This window comes from Botryllus schlosseri, chromosome 13 (assembly GCF_051294905.1).
Source record: "Botryllus schlosseri isolate E-star chromosome 13, Bs_hap1, whole genome shotgun sequence".
In the NCBI taxonomy this organism is placed as follows: Eukaryota; Metazoa; Chordata; class Ascidiacea; order Stolidobranchia; family Styelidae; genus Botryllus; species Botryllus schlosseri.
Genome location: NC_137248.1, coordinates 8,730,276 through 8,748,932, shown reverse-complemented (window position 1 = coordinate 8,748,932; position 18,657 = coordinate 8,730,276). Strand labels below are relative to the sequence as shown.

Sequence of the window (18,657 nt, the reverse complement as noted above, 5' to 3'; positions counted from 1 at the left end):
GCGCCACCCATGCGCAGCCAGTGGAAATCGTCTATGGCAACGACCGATTTTGCAGCTTCGTTCCGCTTCGCTGAAGCTTTCCTCAGACTTATTTTACGGCAGCTACTGTAGAATTTCTGGCAATCCAAAAGTTGTCTTCCAGAGCTCAGAATTTACTGAATCCGGTTTTGATCGAAAGAAACTGTCGCACTGATTTCGAAAATATCAATCAAAATATGGTCAGGCTCCGTACTTCGATGAAAAATCACCTTCAACATCTAAAATCTGCAATGTTCAGAACAATCAGATGACCGCGAAACAATGACCATAACAATGACCCATTGTGGCTCTTCGATTGCTCGGACAATGCCGATAATTCAGACTTGGAGTGTAGTGGTAGCTCTATGGCGCCATAGAGCTGCCGCTACATAGGGCGAATTGTAAGCGGTTCAGTGCATGATCATATTTTCATTTACATTTTCGGAATCAGCTTTCGATCAAGACCAGATTCAGCTCTGCAAGACAACTTTTGGATTGCCAGAAATCCTACAGTAGCTGCCGTAAAATAAGTCTGAGTAAAGCTTCAGCGAAGCGGAACGAAGCTGCAAAATCGGTCGTTGCCATTCCACATTTACATTCTATACTAAAAATTTTCAAAAAAGTCTCCTCCTTTCCCGATTCCAAAATATGGTAACCCTACCCCCAGACTGGAATCAGTGGTTGTTTTTGTCAATAAGTTGCGCGTGACAGAAGGGTTTCTTCCATAGAATAATTAAAGAATTAAATGAAAGTTGCGCGTGACGTTTGCCACCAATTCCACTCTGGCCCTACCCTAACTGATATGCTTGCTGATTATACAGATAGTGGGTTAATCTTCACAAACTGCGAAAACATTGGGTTTCGTGATCATTTGTAATGCTTCGTATCATCGAGAAACGACTGCGGTGTTCACTGTGCAGTCGCAGTGTGCACTGTGCAGTCGTATGTCATTGAAATCGGAAGTCGCAGGTGCAGCGTGCAGAAATTCTCGGTAAGCTTGAGAAATATATTCGTTTGGAATTTCGCTGAGCAATGCCGGTTGAAACACTGAACTGCGTTTATACACTCTCGCAATATAATTTGAAATAGCCGGCATCTACTACCAAAGTCGCTATCAATAATCAATAGTAATAGTCTGTTGCCCGTGGTGTAATTGGGTACCGGTAGGTAACGGTAAGTATAGCAGTGTTGGGATCAAGTCACTGCCTTCGAGTCACAAGTCATCTCGAGTCATTGCACATTTTGACTCGAGTCAAGTCAAGTCAATCTGTTTTCGAAAGTGACTCGAGTCAAGTCACTCGTTTTTTGGAGGTGACTCGAGTCAAGTCAAGTTACGAGTCAAGTCATGATTCAAGTTGAATTGAATTTTCCAAGTATAAGTAATGATTCAAAGTCATTAAAATTTGCTAACTGGGTGGTCATTTATCTTGAATCAAATAATATAAAGTTGAATATAAGTACAAAAAGGCGTTGTTTTGCTCACACACACATAGAACTGCTAATATAATGCGTGGGTAACTGCGTATAGCTTTAGCTACATGCTACGGTCTGTTATCAGCCAAAATAGAGGATCGAATAAGCCTCGATAAGTTGAAACAAATTCATATGGTATGGTACAATACACTACCCATCTACACATCCGCGAGAATATAAACGCATAAACTATGTTTGTTCGATTTAATTTATAAAGAGGGTTGGTGAAGGTGAGCACTGCGGGATGTAAGCACTGAGCTGTCTAAGGAACAAAGATGTGTTGCTATTAGATTAATATACGACAACGTAGGCTGTGATCGTTTCGTTTGCGGTCAAATTATTTGTGATGTAACAATGAAGGATCAGTGAAACGTACAATCAGTTTATGACTGGTTGCTCTCACATAAGTGACACCTGCGTATCGCGAACAATCCGAACATAGATAAGATAGGGTGATTTAATGAACACCGTTTACTTCATGACTTGAAATTGACTCGTTAATTCTACTCCGAGTCACGAGTCAATTGACATTTCTGAAGCGCCGAGTCAAGTCAAGTCATTTTTGCAAAGTGACTCGAGTCGAGTCAAGTCAAGTCATACGAAAAAGTTGACTCGAGTCAAGTCATGACTCGAGTCATCCCATTACTGAAGTATAGTATACACGGCTGTCACAGTCATTACGTGCTTCGTTGTATCGCAGTTTTGTGGTGTTTTGAAATGATGAAAATATTAATAAAACTGATTGATTGATTGAGTCGATTCCCGTTTTTCGCAAATTCGTAATTTCATTTCTATTAAAAGTTGATTGAAGGGTACACATTCTATAACAAAATATTACTTCTTCCGTAGATGTTAAATTTCAGTATTTGGTGCATAGCTCATCAACGCACTAGGCGGCATGCGCTTATTGCACAGCGATTGTATAGCTTAATTAACAAACCCAAACCCTCGGATACGCAACATGAAACAGGTGATGAAGTGACTGAATCGGGAGGAAAAGGCTCTCTTCGTCCATTGGAAACTTCTGATCTGCGTCACGATGAATTAGCAGAAGCTCAAGTGAAGCGTAAAATGGTGGGACATAGCTCAATGTATGGAAAAGCATTGTTAGAAGCAGAGCCGGAAGATGAAGCCTCCATACTAGAGTATTATGTTCGTAAGGCTCAGGACTCGCTGGAAGAATCTGATGAAACTATTGAGTATGGGGTATCGAATCGTGAGAAAATGCTCTTTTTCAAAATGGTTGATCTTTGGATCCAGGATGCCGGGGAAGTGCGAAGAGGACACAGAGAATTTGTTCAAGTGTCAATGAACAACCTAGAGCGATTCAATGTCCAACATGAGCCGAATGCATATCTGAAAATATTGCAGTGTTTTCCGCAATCGGTTCATACTGGGATGCAGAGAAAAAAGTGGTTCAATGCTGTATTTCAGGAAAAGATCCTAGACCACGAGCTGGGTGGTAAATTGTTTGCGATGATGCGCAAGTACAATGTTGTTCCATCTGACGAGTTCTACGATATTAGTATGACTCTATTTGGAAAATTCAGCAGGGCAACGGCAGCGATACGTTCTCTCATATTCTGGTACCCCAGATTAACACAATTCATCCCACACCCAGTCACTGAAATAGAACTTGAAAAATTGAGTAGACCGGAGATCGCGCTACGTGCCTTGCGTCAAGCCAACCCATCGGTGGATGCGAATTATGAACTTTTCAAGGTCGACGAAAGCACCGACTCTAGTGAGCTCAGTGACAATACTGAACTGATAACAGATATCATCAGCATCCAAAGCCGAGAGCAAATATCATCCTTGCAAAATCACGATCCGTCTCAGCCGGTTTTTGTAGAAGGGCCTTATTCAATGTATTTCAAGGATCGCATGATTCAGTATTACATCCTCCGCGCTGATCCTGTGATTAAAAATGAGGAATCTGAAGGTTATAAAGTCTTAACGGACAAATTATGGTGGCAAAAGTTTTATGGGAAGGATTTTGGATCGGCTAGGAAATATCAAAGTGGTGAGCGCTTGTACGTGGAGCAAAGTATTTTTCCAAAATTAGATATGAATGAAGAGAACTGTATAGTCGCACAATTAAAATCTAGAAATCAGATTAAGGAAGTATGTGACGATGTTCCTCGGATTGAAGGGAAAGTCTACGGAATGGCTGCTACTGATGTGAAATCAATTGATGCATTACGGAATTGGGTGTATGGACTTGAGTCGTCTAATCCGATTTTAAGTCAAGTTTCTGTGCTATTTAATGAAAAGAAGACGTTTTTGAATGAAGGCTATAAGAGTGTAAAGAAAAAATAACCAATTTAGATACGAATCGCATATTTCTAAATTTCTTGATCATTTTTCTCCGTTTAGCAGGTGGTGTAAATGAGCAACCTGTAGCATTTGCAATACACTATACTACAACGAAAAAATGAAAGTGAAAATCAAGAAAATTCATGCTGTTGCTGCATGGCGATGGCAGGCGTCCGATGATAACTGTGGTATTTGTCGTTATTCGTTCGAGTCATTTTGCTCCGACTGCAAGGCTCCTGGAGATGATTGTCCAATTGGTTAGTTTTGTTATGCTTGAATAAGAGATAAATTGCTCACAAATCTCCCTATCCTTTTTTTCAGTTTGGGGGAAATGCTCTCACTGTTTTCACATGCATTGTATTTTGAAATGGCTTCAATCCCAAGGAGACAACCAGCAATGCCCTATGTGTCGTCAAGATTGGGTTTTCAAGGAGTGATGCATTGCCTCAGAAATACCTGAAGTATTGTTGAGAGCTGGTTTTCAAACCTTTACTGTGTAAGTGATCCCGAGTTGAACACGGCAGATGTCGTCAAGTTTTTCAATCGATAGTTGTTAAACTGTGGGCATGATGCATCCAATGGGAAGGCCTTGAGAATGATTAAAACTGCTTCTAGAATGTCACTTGTTTATGTATAGGTCATACATACTACCCGTGCTTTTTTGACAAAAAATATATTGTATATATCATTATTATTCTATAATTCTGTGTCAACTAATGGAGAAAGACACGCAAGGTGATACAATTATTTACAATGTTAATCATTTGGTTTCTGTTTTTTTTTCTGTTCATGTGGGTGTTATATCCCAATTGATATTTAATAAGTACAAACGTTGAACATGTACTTGAAAAGCATAATCTTGGTTGAAAACTAATTAAATTTTGTCCGTCCCTCGGTAGTCCACATGGTTGTGCTGCAGATTGGGGTCTGGCATATTGTGCAGCAATTTTTTCTCAGCTCACGGACATACACAACAGGCCGTGTTATTTTTGGCATATGCCAAAAATAATAAAAATAGGGTTCCATACTATTACCGAGAACGCACGGCCTGTTCATGTGCATATATTGCAATATCGTTGATGTCCATTCTCTGTGGTGTCCATTCTCGGTTATGTCCATTCTCGGTATTGTCCTTCTCGGTATTGACCGGACACCCAAAAATAGCTTATTTTTGTCATTTTTCAGATTTTATTTTTGGCAGTGTTGGCATCGCCTGGAATTCGCCTTTGTATACTCGAATTAACGATGTAAAATACTGTATAGTTTAATCTTCCATATCAAACGAAGTCACAAAAGGTGCAGTATCCACTTTGTGTCATCAAAAAGCGAGAGGTAAAACTGAATTTACAACGGTGTTGGAGTATCAATTCGCAGAATACAAAACCGACTGACTGCTTCTGCAATATCTAATCCGAATAGTCGATTCGATATGCGTGCCTAGTTACCAGCATTCAGGCACATCACAACACCACTAATGATAACAATTCAAAATCGTTGCTGAAACATTTGAATCACAGCCCGTCACTCGCTAACCGATAGTTGAAAATCCCGGGAGGCTTCAATATTCATTATAATATGAAAAAATATCCAATCTGCAAACAAAAAATAAAAACACCGAAGGACTGAATGTTTGCAAGTCTGTGTGTGGTACGCATTGGTTGGTGTTACTTCTTGGCGATGAGGCATTTTGCACTGTGTAAGTGCGTATGTTCAATTGTTCGTTGATGAAACTATGGCCCCATTGTCCAACGGGACACAGTTCATCAGTGATTGCACCATTTCCTGACATACTCATCAACAAGTTGAAAGTGAATGGAATTATAGACAAACATCAGCCTAAATGCAGCATGAGTCGCGCGCAACGCCTACATGAGATAACAAAATGCACGAGCGGTGACAACAGGGAAATGCCTACTCATTGAGCTACATCTCTAATTGCTGGATATCATTTGCTACCCGGGTTGATCAAACCACAGTATATTGTAAATCTACGTTTCAGTACTCGTTTTTTTACAACAAGTACTAAAAAGTTGAAATCTATAACATTTACTAGAGTGCATCTACCGACAAATTTTTCAACTCCTCACACATGATACAATTAAATAATATTTTCGTATTGAAATGAACCCGAATATTTTCGGTTGACACTCGTCATGATGCATTACACCGAATTTGACGATAGAAGTTGATCAGTTAAAATTCCTGACTCCAATATTAGCACAGGAAGTTATTCTCCATCTACCATTCAATATCAGCTTGATGAAAATGAAATTGAGCAATACACCAGAAATTATTCGGAATCCAGCACTATTAAATTTTTACAAGTAACCCAGAATGTGCCAATGGATGCTGTCAAAACCAGTTAACGTGCCGAAGCATTTGATCTTCGTAAAAAAGATGGAATCTTAAATATATGAACAGAAACACAGTCCTCATAGGCGCCGACTTACGAGGTGGCGCAGCCACCTCGTGACCATATTTACGAGGTGGCGGCCACCTCGTACAAAATGCCCAAACGTCCAAGTGATTTGTGACCAATAATTAATAATCAGGCGAATCGACGCGACCTCCTTAGAGACGTCGTCGAGTTCGATACGCGCGTGTGCCAGGCGCGAAGCCAATGGGCTTTCGGGGACCGAAACCTTTTGAAACGCGAAACCACATCATTTTGAAACGACCATTCTAACTCTAATATTCAGTTGCAATTCAATAATTGTATTATCATTGTTCCGCGGGTCGATTTACGAGAAGCATGTTGTCAATTAGTGAGAAGATTCTGTGATGATCCCCCGCTGAGATGGCCGCGAAATTAGGTCATTCATTCCCGTGCGCGTGGCAATCGTCGCTAGCCCGATTTATCGCGTCTCGAACAAGCCTGCCTCTGCAATAGGCCCAGTTCACACTACCATCGCTTGCCTGCGCAATCGCATCTGTATAGCGCAATCGCATCTGTATAGGCGGCTTCGGCCTGGCGTACACGATATCATCGCTGGTATATACATGAGCAATGAGCTTGAGCATCTGCGATAGGCCTGGTGCGAAAGATACCATTGCTGGCTTACCTATCGCGTCTCGGACCTAGCATGCTTTGGCTGCTATCTCTCGCTGGTTTGGAGACAATGCGGTCGAGTTTACGCTAATTAATGATTGTTTTATGTTACATTGATTAAAGAGCGACATCGCAAAACTGAATAACGTCGAATCGCTGCAAAGAGACTTTAACGTGTGTAATTGATTCCCGCTAATACTTGAACGTAACGATCAGAAGACGTGTATCATGGTTTGAGTTCTAAAAGACTACACAGGTCTGAACCACCTGAAATCAGTGCCGTCAAGTTCGGAAATTTTGATTTGCCAAAACTGTCATTGAGGCTGCGTAATACGCGCGCGTATTTAATTGTTCACCAGAGATCAGGGACTCTCTAATTAACAGCACTTCCGGACTCTTTTGGCAAGCTTATCATACGCGTAAAATCGTCAACATGAACAGTAGGGTTGTTCAGAATTGACCGACTTTCAAAAAGTCGTGGTTTTCAGTCCGATTCCCATGCCTTATACCATAAAAACATATTCTAGCTACTTTTTTTCGTAATTCATCCCTTGCATCCGTGTGCATTTTGAGCTGGAAAATTATCGGCTAAAAATAGGGGATTCCCCTAAAATTTGAGTGTCGCCATTCGGACTAGGCTAGTAAACGTCATATATAAGCTGGGTTTATGCAGCTATTGCGGTTTGGAGTGCTACATAACCTTATTAGAGAAAGTATTGCCGGTTCAGGACACCATTTTCATGTCCTGCACTCCCTTAGAACTCCTCAAAACTGCCTAAGACTGATAGTCATGTTGTTGGATCACATATCCTACACTCCTCAACCCTACCTGAGATTGTCCATCAATTTCCGGGAACACCATGTGCAACAATACAACTGTGAATGTATCATTCACTCACAGCCACATTTTAAACATCACATTGTTCAAAGGAAACGAAACAATAAGGAAAAGAAATGGATCAACTTGGCAAACACTACTTGAATCAGGTGGATGAAATGGTTGCTTTAGAGAAATCGGCATATCTGTTCCCGTGATCTTCCACGGCTTGTAAGAGGCTCGTCCGCTGTTCTTTGTCATCTGCTTTTAAAGCATCAAAGTCGGTATTCAATTTTACCAAACGCTTTGCTGCGTCTTTAACTACTTCAACACTACTCACAAATTCTTGAGCAGTAACAAAATGCGGATCTGTATGCCATTCCGAAACTGGAAAACTCAACTGATCATGTTCGGCATGCATAGCATCGAATAGAAACCATGATTCCGGTCCAATTAAAGCAACCATACTCATTGACTCAGAGACAGAGTCAGAGATTAGACTCAGAGGTATACCTCTGCGAAATTGTTCAAGAATTGGCATTTGCAGCAATTTAGCAGCAATCGTTTCCTTCACTTTGTCAGGAATCTTTGGTTTAGCCGAAAACATAGTAGATACCACCGTTTCCTCGGTGAGATGCCAATGATGTTTTCACATCTTTTTATATGCCACATCAGCAACTGTGAAATCGCATGATGTAAAGTCTGTCATGTGATGAAGAAATTTGAGATCATTACTCTGTGCGTCACATGCAATATTAGTTTTAAGCTGGGACAGAAAACTGGGCAATATTTATTCGTACCAACTTTCTAATGAACTCTTCAGAATAGCCCATTTGCTCACTCCACATGAACATTTTTTGACAGTACAGCACTTGACTCGTCCATCCAGTGCTATAGTAGCACCAGGCTTGCGAAAACGATTATCAACATATTGGTCATCTAAAATCACCAAGGCGCCTGTTGCACAGTCTCTGTAGTCATCTCTTATCAATACTTCTTTCTGCTTTCCATTATATGGCTTAATCAGTGGAATTATTCTTGCTTTGCTTCATCAGCTTTCATCGCCAACCCGCTGCCTTCATCAAACTGAAGTGTTTTAGAGCTTCTTAATTGATCAATATCTTTCCACTTCTTGGAAGGTATTAAAATCTGTGTTTTCAGGGCCTGTGGTCCAATCCAAATAGACACTTCACTTCCAAATCTCCCGGATGACTAGTTCATGAATATGATGGCGACAAGACTGTACAAAACTTTCCTGTTTATCAATTCTTCAAGTAACAGAACAATTTTTCCATTGTTTGAGGATGTTGTGTCAAACACAAGAGCTCTGACATTTTTTGTTAAATTATATAGTTCCAGCAGTTCAAATGACGGATCAGCCTGTGCTTTTCCGGTAGCACTCTCCAGAGTTCGAATGCCAAGAAGATTGCCCTTCTCAAATGCGTTACAACACGTAGACGATGCCAGCGCTGCCAAGGCCTCAAATTGCTCTCCTAAACGACTCCCAGTGAGCTTTCCATTCCAGTGCAATGTGATGTGCTTTGGTGGATCGTTTGCTATTTTTTCAACAATAGACTCAGAAATTTTAAAACGATTTGCAATGCGTCGTCGATAGGTTCCAGATCTTGAAAGATGAAAGTCATTAGGGTCACCATCGCAAGCTTCAATCAGTGCTGCAGTTATCACGGTAGCAGCATTATTGCTGACTTTCAAGCGATCGGAAACCTGGCATATGTCTTTGTCGTTGAACAGGTTTACAGGCGCTTTTAGAGTCACAAATTTAAAGCAATGAAGCAATGTCGACTGCGCCACTTCCAAATCACTGCTGTGGGAAGTGTCATCTACCTGCGAAGATATAGATGAGCTCTCTGTAAATTCACCTTCGCTACTTGAAGCTGGTGCACTCTCTCGCACTCATGGTCCGTCTCTTTTGTTGCATGGTTTTCACTTTCAACACTGTATCTTTGCCACCAATCGTTGCTAATCACGGACCCCTTTGATCCTGATAAAATGTTTTGTATTCATGTTTCTTATCGCCGGAGAGAAGTGTACTTGCTTCAATTGTCGTCATCGCGTCAGGAGCTCCTCTATGCCCATAGCTTACTCAACTTGGCTTCAAAGTCACTTTGTTTTCTTGATACATATTGCTGGCCTTTAGTCTAGTGACAGCCATTTGGTTTCTGTTTTCACACTGTCTCTAATCTTTCAATGGCATTGACTTGTGTGAAGGTCTTTGTGGCAGCCAGGAACCAAAAACGTATTACCGTACTTCATCTCCTACGTCCTGGATGTGTAACTTTACTGGTTCATTTTTCGCATACTGCATAACTTTCCCAAGAGTAAGCAGCTTCGATCTCGTAATGTTTCCTCAGAGGGCCCAGCTAGGAAATGATGTGTCTGCGACCGTGATCTTCTAGTTTTCTTTGATACTATATCACTAGATGGCAATTTTCTTTTTTTTTTTTAGATATTTCGCACTAGAGCTAATCCTAGAAAAATAAATATACATCATCTCAGTCAAGCAACAAAGAATAGTTGGAAACATTTTAGTTCTCTAAGGTCAAACACATACTGCACAACTTGAGCAAGAATAGTCGGATTAGATCCAGTTATTGATTCTGGAAGATAATGATTCCTAAATTGGAAATACTCCGACCAGTATATTGCTATCTTAGGAAATAACATAAAATTCAGAGCAACCGATTGGCTGTTTTCCACAGTCACTGGAAAAGACATTTACAAGCTTTGTTTTCTATCTCAGTAGGCAAGAAAGAGTATCAGGTCCATTAGATCGAATAATTCAATACTGCTACAATACTATAATCACTAATCCTGCGCTAGACTCGCTAACAGCATGAGTTAAAAAGCTACCTGGTAAGTCCTGCACCTCAATCGTAAACACAGTTCTTCAACAACAAAGCAGCAAAACACCTGAGTAATCAATGATCCCCATTTCACTGCCGTGCCTAGCGCGTCATCAACGCTAGAACATCCGCTTCACGTCAATGAGAACACATGCGGTTGCTGTCGAGTCACTCACAACGGGGGAATCCCAAAATTCCGAAGAATTTTTTTGGTGCATGAAAAAACGGCAAAATGCACACGGATGCAGGGGATGAAGTACAAAAAAAAGTAGCCAGAATTTGTTTTTAAGGTATAAGGCATGGGAAACGGACTGAAAACCTAGACTTTTTGAAAGTCGGTCAATTCTGAACAACCCTATGAACACCATTCTAGATCTCCTCTCCCGACCATTCGCCCAAATAGACGATCTGCTTTTCTAAAATCTAAATGATGTGCGCCCACATTCGTTTACAAAACCATTCTCAAGCTAGCTAGCTTCGTGCGATAGTCTTCGTAATCGTAGCGCGAAATTGGAGGGTGTGTTGGTGTGTTCCTCCAAATTGGAATTCATTTCTGCGCATATTCGTTTCTCTAAGAAGGCTTTGCCAGTGAGATTAATCGGAAAATGCAGCAATACAGCTTAAAAACTGATATAATGAGAAAACAATTGATGCGACGAAAGCTACTCAATACTATGTCAAACTCAAAACCCATTCGTAGCGATACTGATTAGAATACACGCTTTTTCGTTTGCAACCATCCATATTTTTTGTTTTCTACTTGATACATTCGTACTCCGATATTGTCGCACGAAGTCATTTTTCAGTGTTCCTTTCGTTATTAACGTGCAGTAGGCGATGCCATGCCATTGTCAAATATTGATGCATAACGAGATTCTGGGTGGCACAAATTCTGATTTTATTCGATTCGTTTAAACAGGGAACCTTCTATATTCCGATCAACCTGATTGCTGGATGTACTCGTATCGAGAACAACAATATCGAATATTAAACTATTGGGCATTTGGTAGCCGGTGAATTGCTATTGATAAGATCGCGGCATCGACATGCAAATTGAATTTACAAATTGACCGATGTACTCCTAAAATGCTTCGCGAACGTAAATCGGAAATGTACCAATGCCGCCAAAATCGCTGTTTTGATCGACAAACAATTGTCGCGATGAAAGCTAATCAACGCGAAGCCAGAAATCGCAAGAGACAACTATTGATTGGCTGCGCGATTTCGCGTTTGTAATCATCATTATTGTCTGCTTGAAACCTCATGTTCGAGAGTTGTCATGTGTTAATTGCGAACTTGCCAGGCCAGTGCGTAGCGTATTTAGTTACTCACATTACAGCGCATTGCGCGTGAATAACATTGAAACAACTCCAAATTCTCAGTGACGTAAATTCTGATTTCTGTTAGGTGCATTCCGCCGGACAAACTAGTAGCGCAGTTATATTTTCGTACGCTCCTAGCGTTTTAAGATTCCATTTAATAACTCGACTGCATGGTTTGATATGAATGATCACAGGGCCGGTATTAAAATGCCACACGAATAGTTTAACGCTGCACGTAAACCAGCGGCATGTAGTAAAGTGCGTTTTAGAGCGACGATGACGTCATCGATATGGAACAATTATGACGTCACAAGACTTCGCCACCTCGTAAAAAAATAAAAGTCGGCGCCTATGACAGTCATTGTAATCAAAACACTGCAATACAAATTGTAAGATGCTGTATTCAGCGAGCACAAACCTTCTCAGATAGGCACGAACCTCCACGGAGCAAATTGCCTTTTGAAACGGACGAAACCACTTATTTCATTTACATATTTGAGTTGTCAGCTGTAGTTTTGCAAATAGTCACGCATATCTCAACGTAATGTGACCACACCATCCTGGTTGTAAGCTCGCCGGTGTAGTGTAGGTCAGTGTTGGGATGACTCGAGTCAGACTTGAGTCGCCTTTTCGTATGGCTTGACTTGACTCGAGTCACTTTGCTAAATTGACTTGACTTGACTTGACTCGGCGTATCAGAAATGTGGATTGACTCGTGACTCGAAGCAAAATTCACGAGTCAATTGCAAGTCATCAAGCAATCGATCTCGATAAAAATCATTGTATCTTGCTATCGGATTCTTCGCGAAACGCTGGTGTAACTCGTGAGAGCGACCAATCATTCAGCGATCGTGCGTTTTACTGAGCCTCCATTGTTCTCTCACAAATAAATTGACCGCTATCGAAGTGACCGAAGCTTACGCTGTCGTAAACTAGCATGATGAAGTAATTTAATAGCAAATTGTCTATTACTGTTCTCTGTTATTACCTGAACCAACTTCTTGTTTTATTGAAATTGAATTCGATTATAGTTTGTATATTCCTCGACCATTGGCGCAGGCTCGAATTGTATCATATCAATTTGTAAATGGGTAACGTATTGCATCTTATCAATTCGTTTCTCTATTCTCTATTTTGGGTATAAACTGAGGCTATGCAATTACTTACGTATATGTGAGCGATACAGCGCCTTCTTGCGTACGTATATTTAACTTCATATTCGTTCATCGGTTCAGAATCAATGACCGACCAATCAATCTGTATTTCAGACAGCTAGCAAAATGCAATGGTGTAAGCATGCCTCAAACTTCCAAAAGGCAACTTGACTTGAAATGTGACTTGACTTGACTTGACTCGGTCACCTTCAAAAATCGAGTGACTTGACTCGACTCGAGTCGCCTTCGAAAATCGACTGACTTGACTTGACTCGAGTCAAAAATGTGCAATGACTCGTGACTCGAAGGTAGTGACTTGATCCCAACACTGGTGTAGGTACGGAGACAGGACTGATACCGGAACTTAAAGGGGCACTGCACTCAAAAAATGATGTGGTCTCAAATTGAAGGGCAAAACGAAAAAAAATTTTGGCCGCAGCCGTTTTCTTCAGAACGCCACCGTAATGGAGCTGCAATTTATTGAAATTTCCAGAAACACATCCGGCTGCAGCTGTCGCGGCTCCGGGTCATCTCTTAACCCGTTACATGGCACGATGACTTCATCGTCGCACTTGCTCGACGCGATTAAGCAGTCACGCAGAGGACGAACTTTAGATAGTTGTCAGCCAACGTTATGAAGGAAATATGTCTCACACGCCAAGGTGATGTAGATACGCCGTTCCACGGACGATGTTCATGTTCAGTCAGGAGATTTTCCTCTTGATCGGGCCTTGTGTATTCTATTTCTTGAGGTCAGGAATAGATCATGTCCTATTCTTATGTTATGTATAAAACATTACCATCACCAATCAGTGTGCCCTCTGAACATTTCAAAATTCAGAGCGGTCATAATTGGTTTCGCATTCAGGTTGGAGAATCATAAGATGAGGGTTTGAGGGTATCGTAAAATAATGGCTTGGGGAATAGTAAGATTACAATATAATGAATATATGTTTTTGGGTCAGCTGCGGAGTTGTGGGTTCAGGTTAGGTTTGTGTACCGTTGGATTTCGGTTAGGGATGATGAATTTTCCCACAGTACCCGAACCCTACACCAATTTTGAATGTCATGAATTTTGTCATGTTCATGGGGAACCCTGACTGGTGGTATTCGTGTTGTGGATAAGAAATTACTGTTATCCCGAAAAACGACTACAGCATAAAGTGCTTTTCAACCTGTGTGACGGTTCGTACTTGTGCAAATGAAAATAATTTCAACCAAATAGTCAACCAATGTTAAGTGTGAAAGAAAAACTGTATTTCCGGAGTTGAGATGGAAAGTTGGTTTTTTTTGTCGACCGACCAAGGAGTCTGAAAAATTTACCATTTTCCAGGATTCTACTTAATCAACTATTCTATTTCTGAAAATCTTGAATAAGTGTCCTCCTGTCCCGAATCCAAAATATGACAGTGTTGATTTGAATGCAAAGTATTGGAATTTCGGCACACATTCATATAGCGATGACATAACACGTCGATTTAGTGGAAAAGTGATATTGTTGCGAGTGAATATTGTTCATGGGTTCGCCCTTTGAGCTTCGAAAGAAATCACTGCACGATACCCCCAGAAAAAGCAACGAACACCTTGAGAACAGCGGAAGTGCGATACCTGTGATTTTTCTACTGCAGTGATTTTAGTATTTGATTAATCAACAATACGATACGCTGAATGTGAAATAATGACGCTCTGTACCTACAGGAAGCCCTACAAATACAAAAATGATAAGCTTTTCATTTTGTTTTTGTGTAATAAATTCCAGCTGGCTGGTGCGAATTAAATTGTTTTTCAAAAAAAGTGCGAATGGAGCTCAAAAAGGTTCAAAAGCACTGGTCTACGGTATTGTCTTGCTCTACCCAGAGTCTTCGTAATAGTATATAGAATATACATTGACATTATTAAAAGCTGCAATGACATCGACAAGTTTTGCCGTTACATCGTGTGAAGTCAAAAGGAATGACGCATCGTATACTCTTCATAAAATTCCTTCTGAAATTGCACTAAGACGACAGTGGTTTAGTGCCATATCCATCAATCAATCACCAGTTTGATGTGTGGCATGTCTGCAAAGGTAACTGAATACTGTTATTATTTGAACTTCTTTTGCCTGACTAACCATTTCTCAGGACTGAAAAAAAATTTGGTGTCTCTGGGTAAGAAGAAAGGCATGGAAGACTTGTCACTATGGACAAGAAGCATCACTATAATCACTTGTGCTGGTGCTGTCAGCATTGTGGTCAAGATAGCAGTGAAAGTCTACATATCAACTACGGTATGTCTGACATCATATATTAGGAACTTTTTATATACCAATATGCATTTGCAGTGCTAAAAAGAAGATGGATATCACTTCTGCATCACATCACCGGCGAACGAGAGTGGACAGTTGACGGGGAGACATATTCCTGCAGCCATGGCACTTTGACTGGGGATCAGTGCCTAAGAACTAGATGGTTGCATTGTGGGTCTCCTAGTTTCAAAGCATTGAAATCTTTGATAGAAAACAAAAGTTTTATCCGGGATTTGGAGCAGATGACTCTGTTCAAACATACTGGTAATTTTTATTGCACGAACCAAACTGGCCGTCCTGGACCACTATGAGAATGTTGGTATTCTTCCACTGTCTGACTGCCCCGTTGTAATACCCTGGCTATATAGTCCTCGGATGTTTCTTTCATTATATATTGAATTTGATTTTTTAATAAATACCGAGTGAGCAAAGTAGTGATGTATCAGGCACAGCAGCCATCGGTGGAATATAGAATGCGAACAGCCATATAGCAGAGCTGCAGTGTTATCAATCACACATCGGCCATTTGAAACCGACATACAGTCCATCATCACAATGCAGGCTGGCAAGGGCATCCTGTCAGAAGCTCCATTATTTGTTGTATTTCCCTGCAGCAGACGCGCTCATTCTGGTTTGGCATGCATGGACAGTTCAAGCAACTGCACCATTCGTTGTCAAGTGTCCGAAGTTGACTCAGGTTGGTTTTCTGGCGATTCCTTCAACCAATACAATGAGATTGATAAATTGCATTCAAGAAACACAGGTGTAATACTTATAAGAGAGAGTTTGTGCTTCTAGAGTTGCAACAAGATGGGCGAATTCCTCCTCTGAATATTGTGGCTCGAATTGATACGGCAGGCTCTCACCAAATATCGTGATATCGAAATCTTCATCAGAATTTCATTCATCAACAAGATCTTCTTCCATACCATTAATAATTTTAACAAATTTTACGTTATCTACGTGTCAAAGGAATTGCATGAATGAACTGATGGAGACAGAAGATTCGTTTGTGAAACTGAGAACAACGATGTTACGATAAAAATTTCCACAACAATATTGGAACTTTGATGAGAATGAAATGATATTTTCGTGTTGATTATCTATACATCTATACATCGCACAAGGCCGACGGCTATGACCAAATCCCATCATGGTTTTTAAAAATGATAAGCCTGCATATCGGTCAATATATGGCCCATTTTTTCAACTTCATGATAGAAAATGGAGTCTACCCAAGCTATCTAAAAAAAGCCAGAGTAGTCCCTGTACACAAAGCTGGGGATAGAGCTAATGTCACCAACTACCGTCCGATATCCGTTCTCCCATGCATCGGGATTGTATTCGAAAAGTTGCTCCTCTCCCGCCTGTCCTCATTCCTCGCCAAAATGTCTGTCATTTCCCCTCAACAATTTGGCTTCCGAAACAAACACCAAACCGCTCATGCCCTCCTAACAGTGGCCGAACAGTACTATGATATCTCAGAGAAGCGAAATGTGGGATGCAGCATTTTTCTCGACCTAAAAAAAGCGTTTGACTGCGTAGATCATAAAATTCTCATCTCGAAATTGGCGCGTTACGGACTTCGGGGCCCACAACTTGAGCTCATGAAAAGTTACCTCACTGGACGCCAACAAATGGTTGCGATCTCAGACACCTTGTCCTCTCCTCACCCGGTGACCTGTGGTGTGCCCCAGGGCTCAGTACTTGGACCGGTCCTTTTCACCTTATATGTCAACGACATTTTTGAAACCTCCTCATTGAACACCACACTGTTCGCTGATGATACTCACCTCCTCTCTTCCGCATCTTCGACGGCAGAGCTGGATGCCCTGACTGGTGACCAAATGCCCAAAGTCCATGAGTGGACGGACAACCTTTGCATAAACGCCTCGAAATCGCAATTGCTGACAGTAAATTCAAAAAATAACCTAACCGTTAATATCGCTGGTCAGCCCGTTTCCAACACAGATAATGCCAAATATCTCGGAGTTTTACTGGACTCGAACATGTCCTGGAAGAGTCATATTCAGTCCCTAGAAACTAAATTATCACCGAAGTGCGGCCTGTTCTACAGCCTTGGGCGCTTCATGCCAGCATGGGTTCTTCTGATACTCTTTAAATCCTTAATCCAATCGAAGTTACATTATGGCATCCTCTGTTGGGGGGCTGCCAGTAAAACTGCACTCAAGCCACTGCAGAAACTACAGCATAAAGTACTCCGAATCATAGCTAGGGCTCCAAAGGGGCCTGGCTGCCCATCCAATAAGTCGCTGCTGAAGAGATTTGGCGTCCTAAACATAGAAGATATGCGGAAACTAGAAATCGCCAAGTTTATGTATCAGTTTCACTGCGGTCGTTGCCCCGAATATTTCAATGACTTCTTTACCTCTGAATCAAAAGCGCACAAGTAGGCTACAACACACGCGCGACCACGTCGTCCAAATATCATATGATCGACCGAAAAGATCATCGCTCCATCAAATATGCCGGACCTGATGTGTGGAACAGTATCCCGCCGGCCATCCGACAGTCGACGAGCATGTCCATTGTCCACATTCAAGTCGAAATACAAGCAATTACTACTAAATAAATACAGTCCATCCTCAAGATTACCGGACCACGATTGACCTATCGATCTCGCTTCCCATGACATGCCGCCCTATTTCTTGTCGCATTCTTTTTCTATACTATCTTCTTTACTTTCATTCAGTGTGCATGCCTCCTCTTTACATCGCCTAGGCCAAGGTGGGTGTCAGATTCCATAGACTACTCCTTGTCGCTTCAACATCTTCCTGTCTTTTCATTGTATCGCATTTTTTGTGGTGTATTGAACTGATAAAATTGCTAATAAACCAATGATGATGACATCTGTGTCTTGAGCTTGTAGTAAACTGGACTGTATCAAGATAGTTGCTATGCCATGGGTAAATGATGCAAAATATACTGTGTCTGTCTCTTCCACAGGACCACTATACTCCAAAGGTTGTGCACTGTGCAGTCATTAGTACATCTTGAAAATGACAGCTGTATCAATATAGCTTTGCATCAATATACAACTGTAATGGCATCTCAGTATCAGTCAACTGGCAAATACTATAGAGTCATGACAAGCTCCAGACACAAATCCTCCTGGCTTAACACCGTACGTTGAGCGCCGCCTTGGTGTGCAAGGCATGATTCCTTCATAACATCGACTGACAACTACGTAAAGTTCGTCCTCTGCGCGACTGCCTAATCGCCCCGAGCAAGTGCGACGATGAAGTCATCGTGCCATGTAACGGGTTAAGAAATGACCCGGAGCCGCAACAGCTGCAGCCGGATGTGTTTCTGGAAATTTCAATAAATTGCAGCTCC

The 18,657-nt window shown here is 41.3% G+C and overlaps 2 protein-coding genes across 2 annotated transcripts in view; both read left to right on the top strand.

Annotated features, from left to right (window-relative positions):
* The first annotated feature begins 937 nt into the window (after window positions 1-937).
* LOC145454336 (evolutionarily conserved signaling intermediate in Toll pathway, mitochondrial-like) lies at window positions 938-3,867 on the top strand. Its single transcript, XM_080332325.1, has one exon. It carries the CDS (start codon window positions 2,341-2,343, stop codon window positions 3,808-3,810), a length of 1,470 nt encoding a protein of 489 aa, XP_080188451.1. The 5' UTR covers window positions 938-2,340; the 3' UTR covers window positions 3,811-3,867.
* A 302-nt stretch (window positions 3,868-4,169) lies between these two features.
* LOC145454334 (uncharacterized) overlaps window positions 4,170-18,657 on the top strand; it is a 50,965-nt gene continuing 36,477 nt past the window's right edge. The window contains exon 1 of the mRNA XM_080332323.1: window positions 4,170-4,303. The gene's annotated coding sequence lies outside the window, so the exon portion shown is untranslated. The remainder of the gene's footprint in view (window positions 4,304-18,657) is intronic.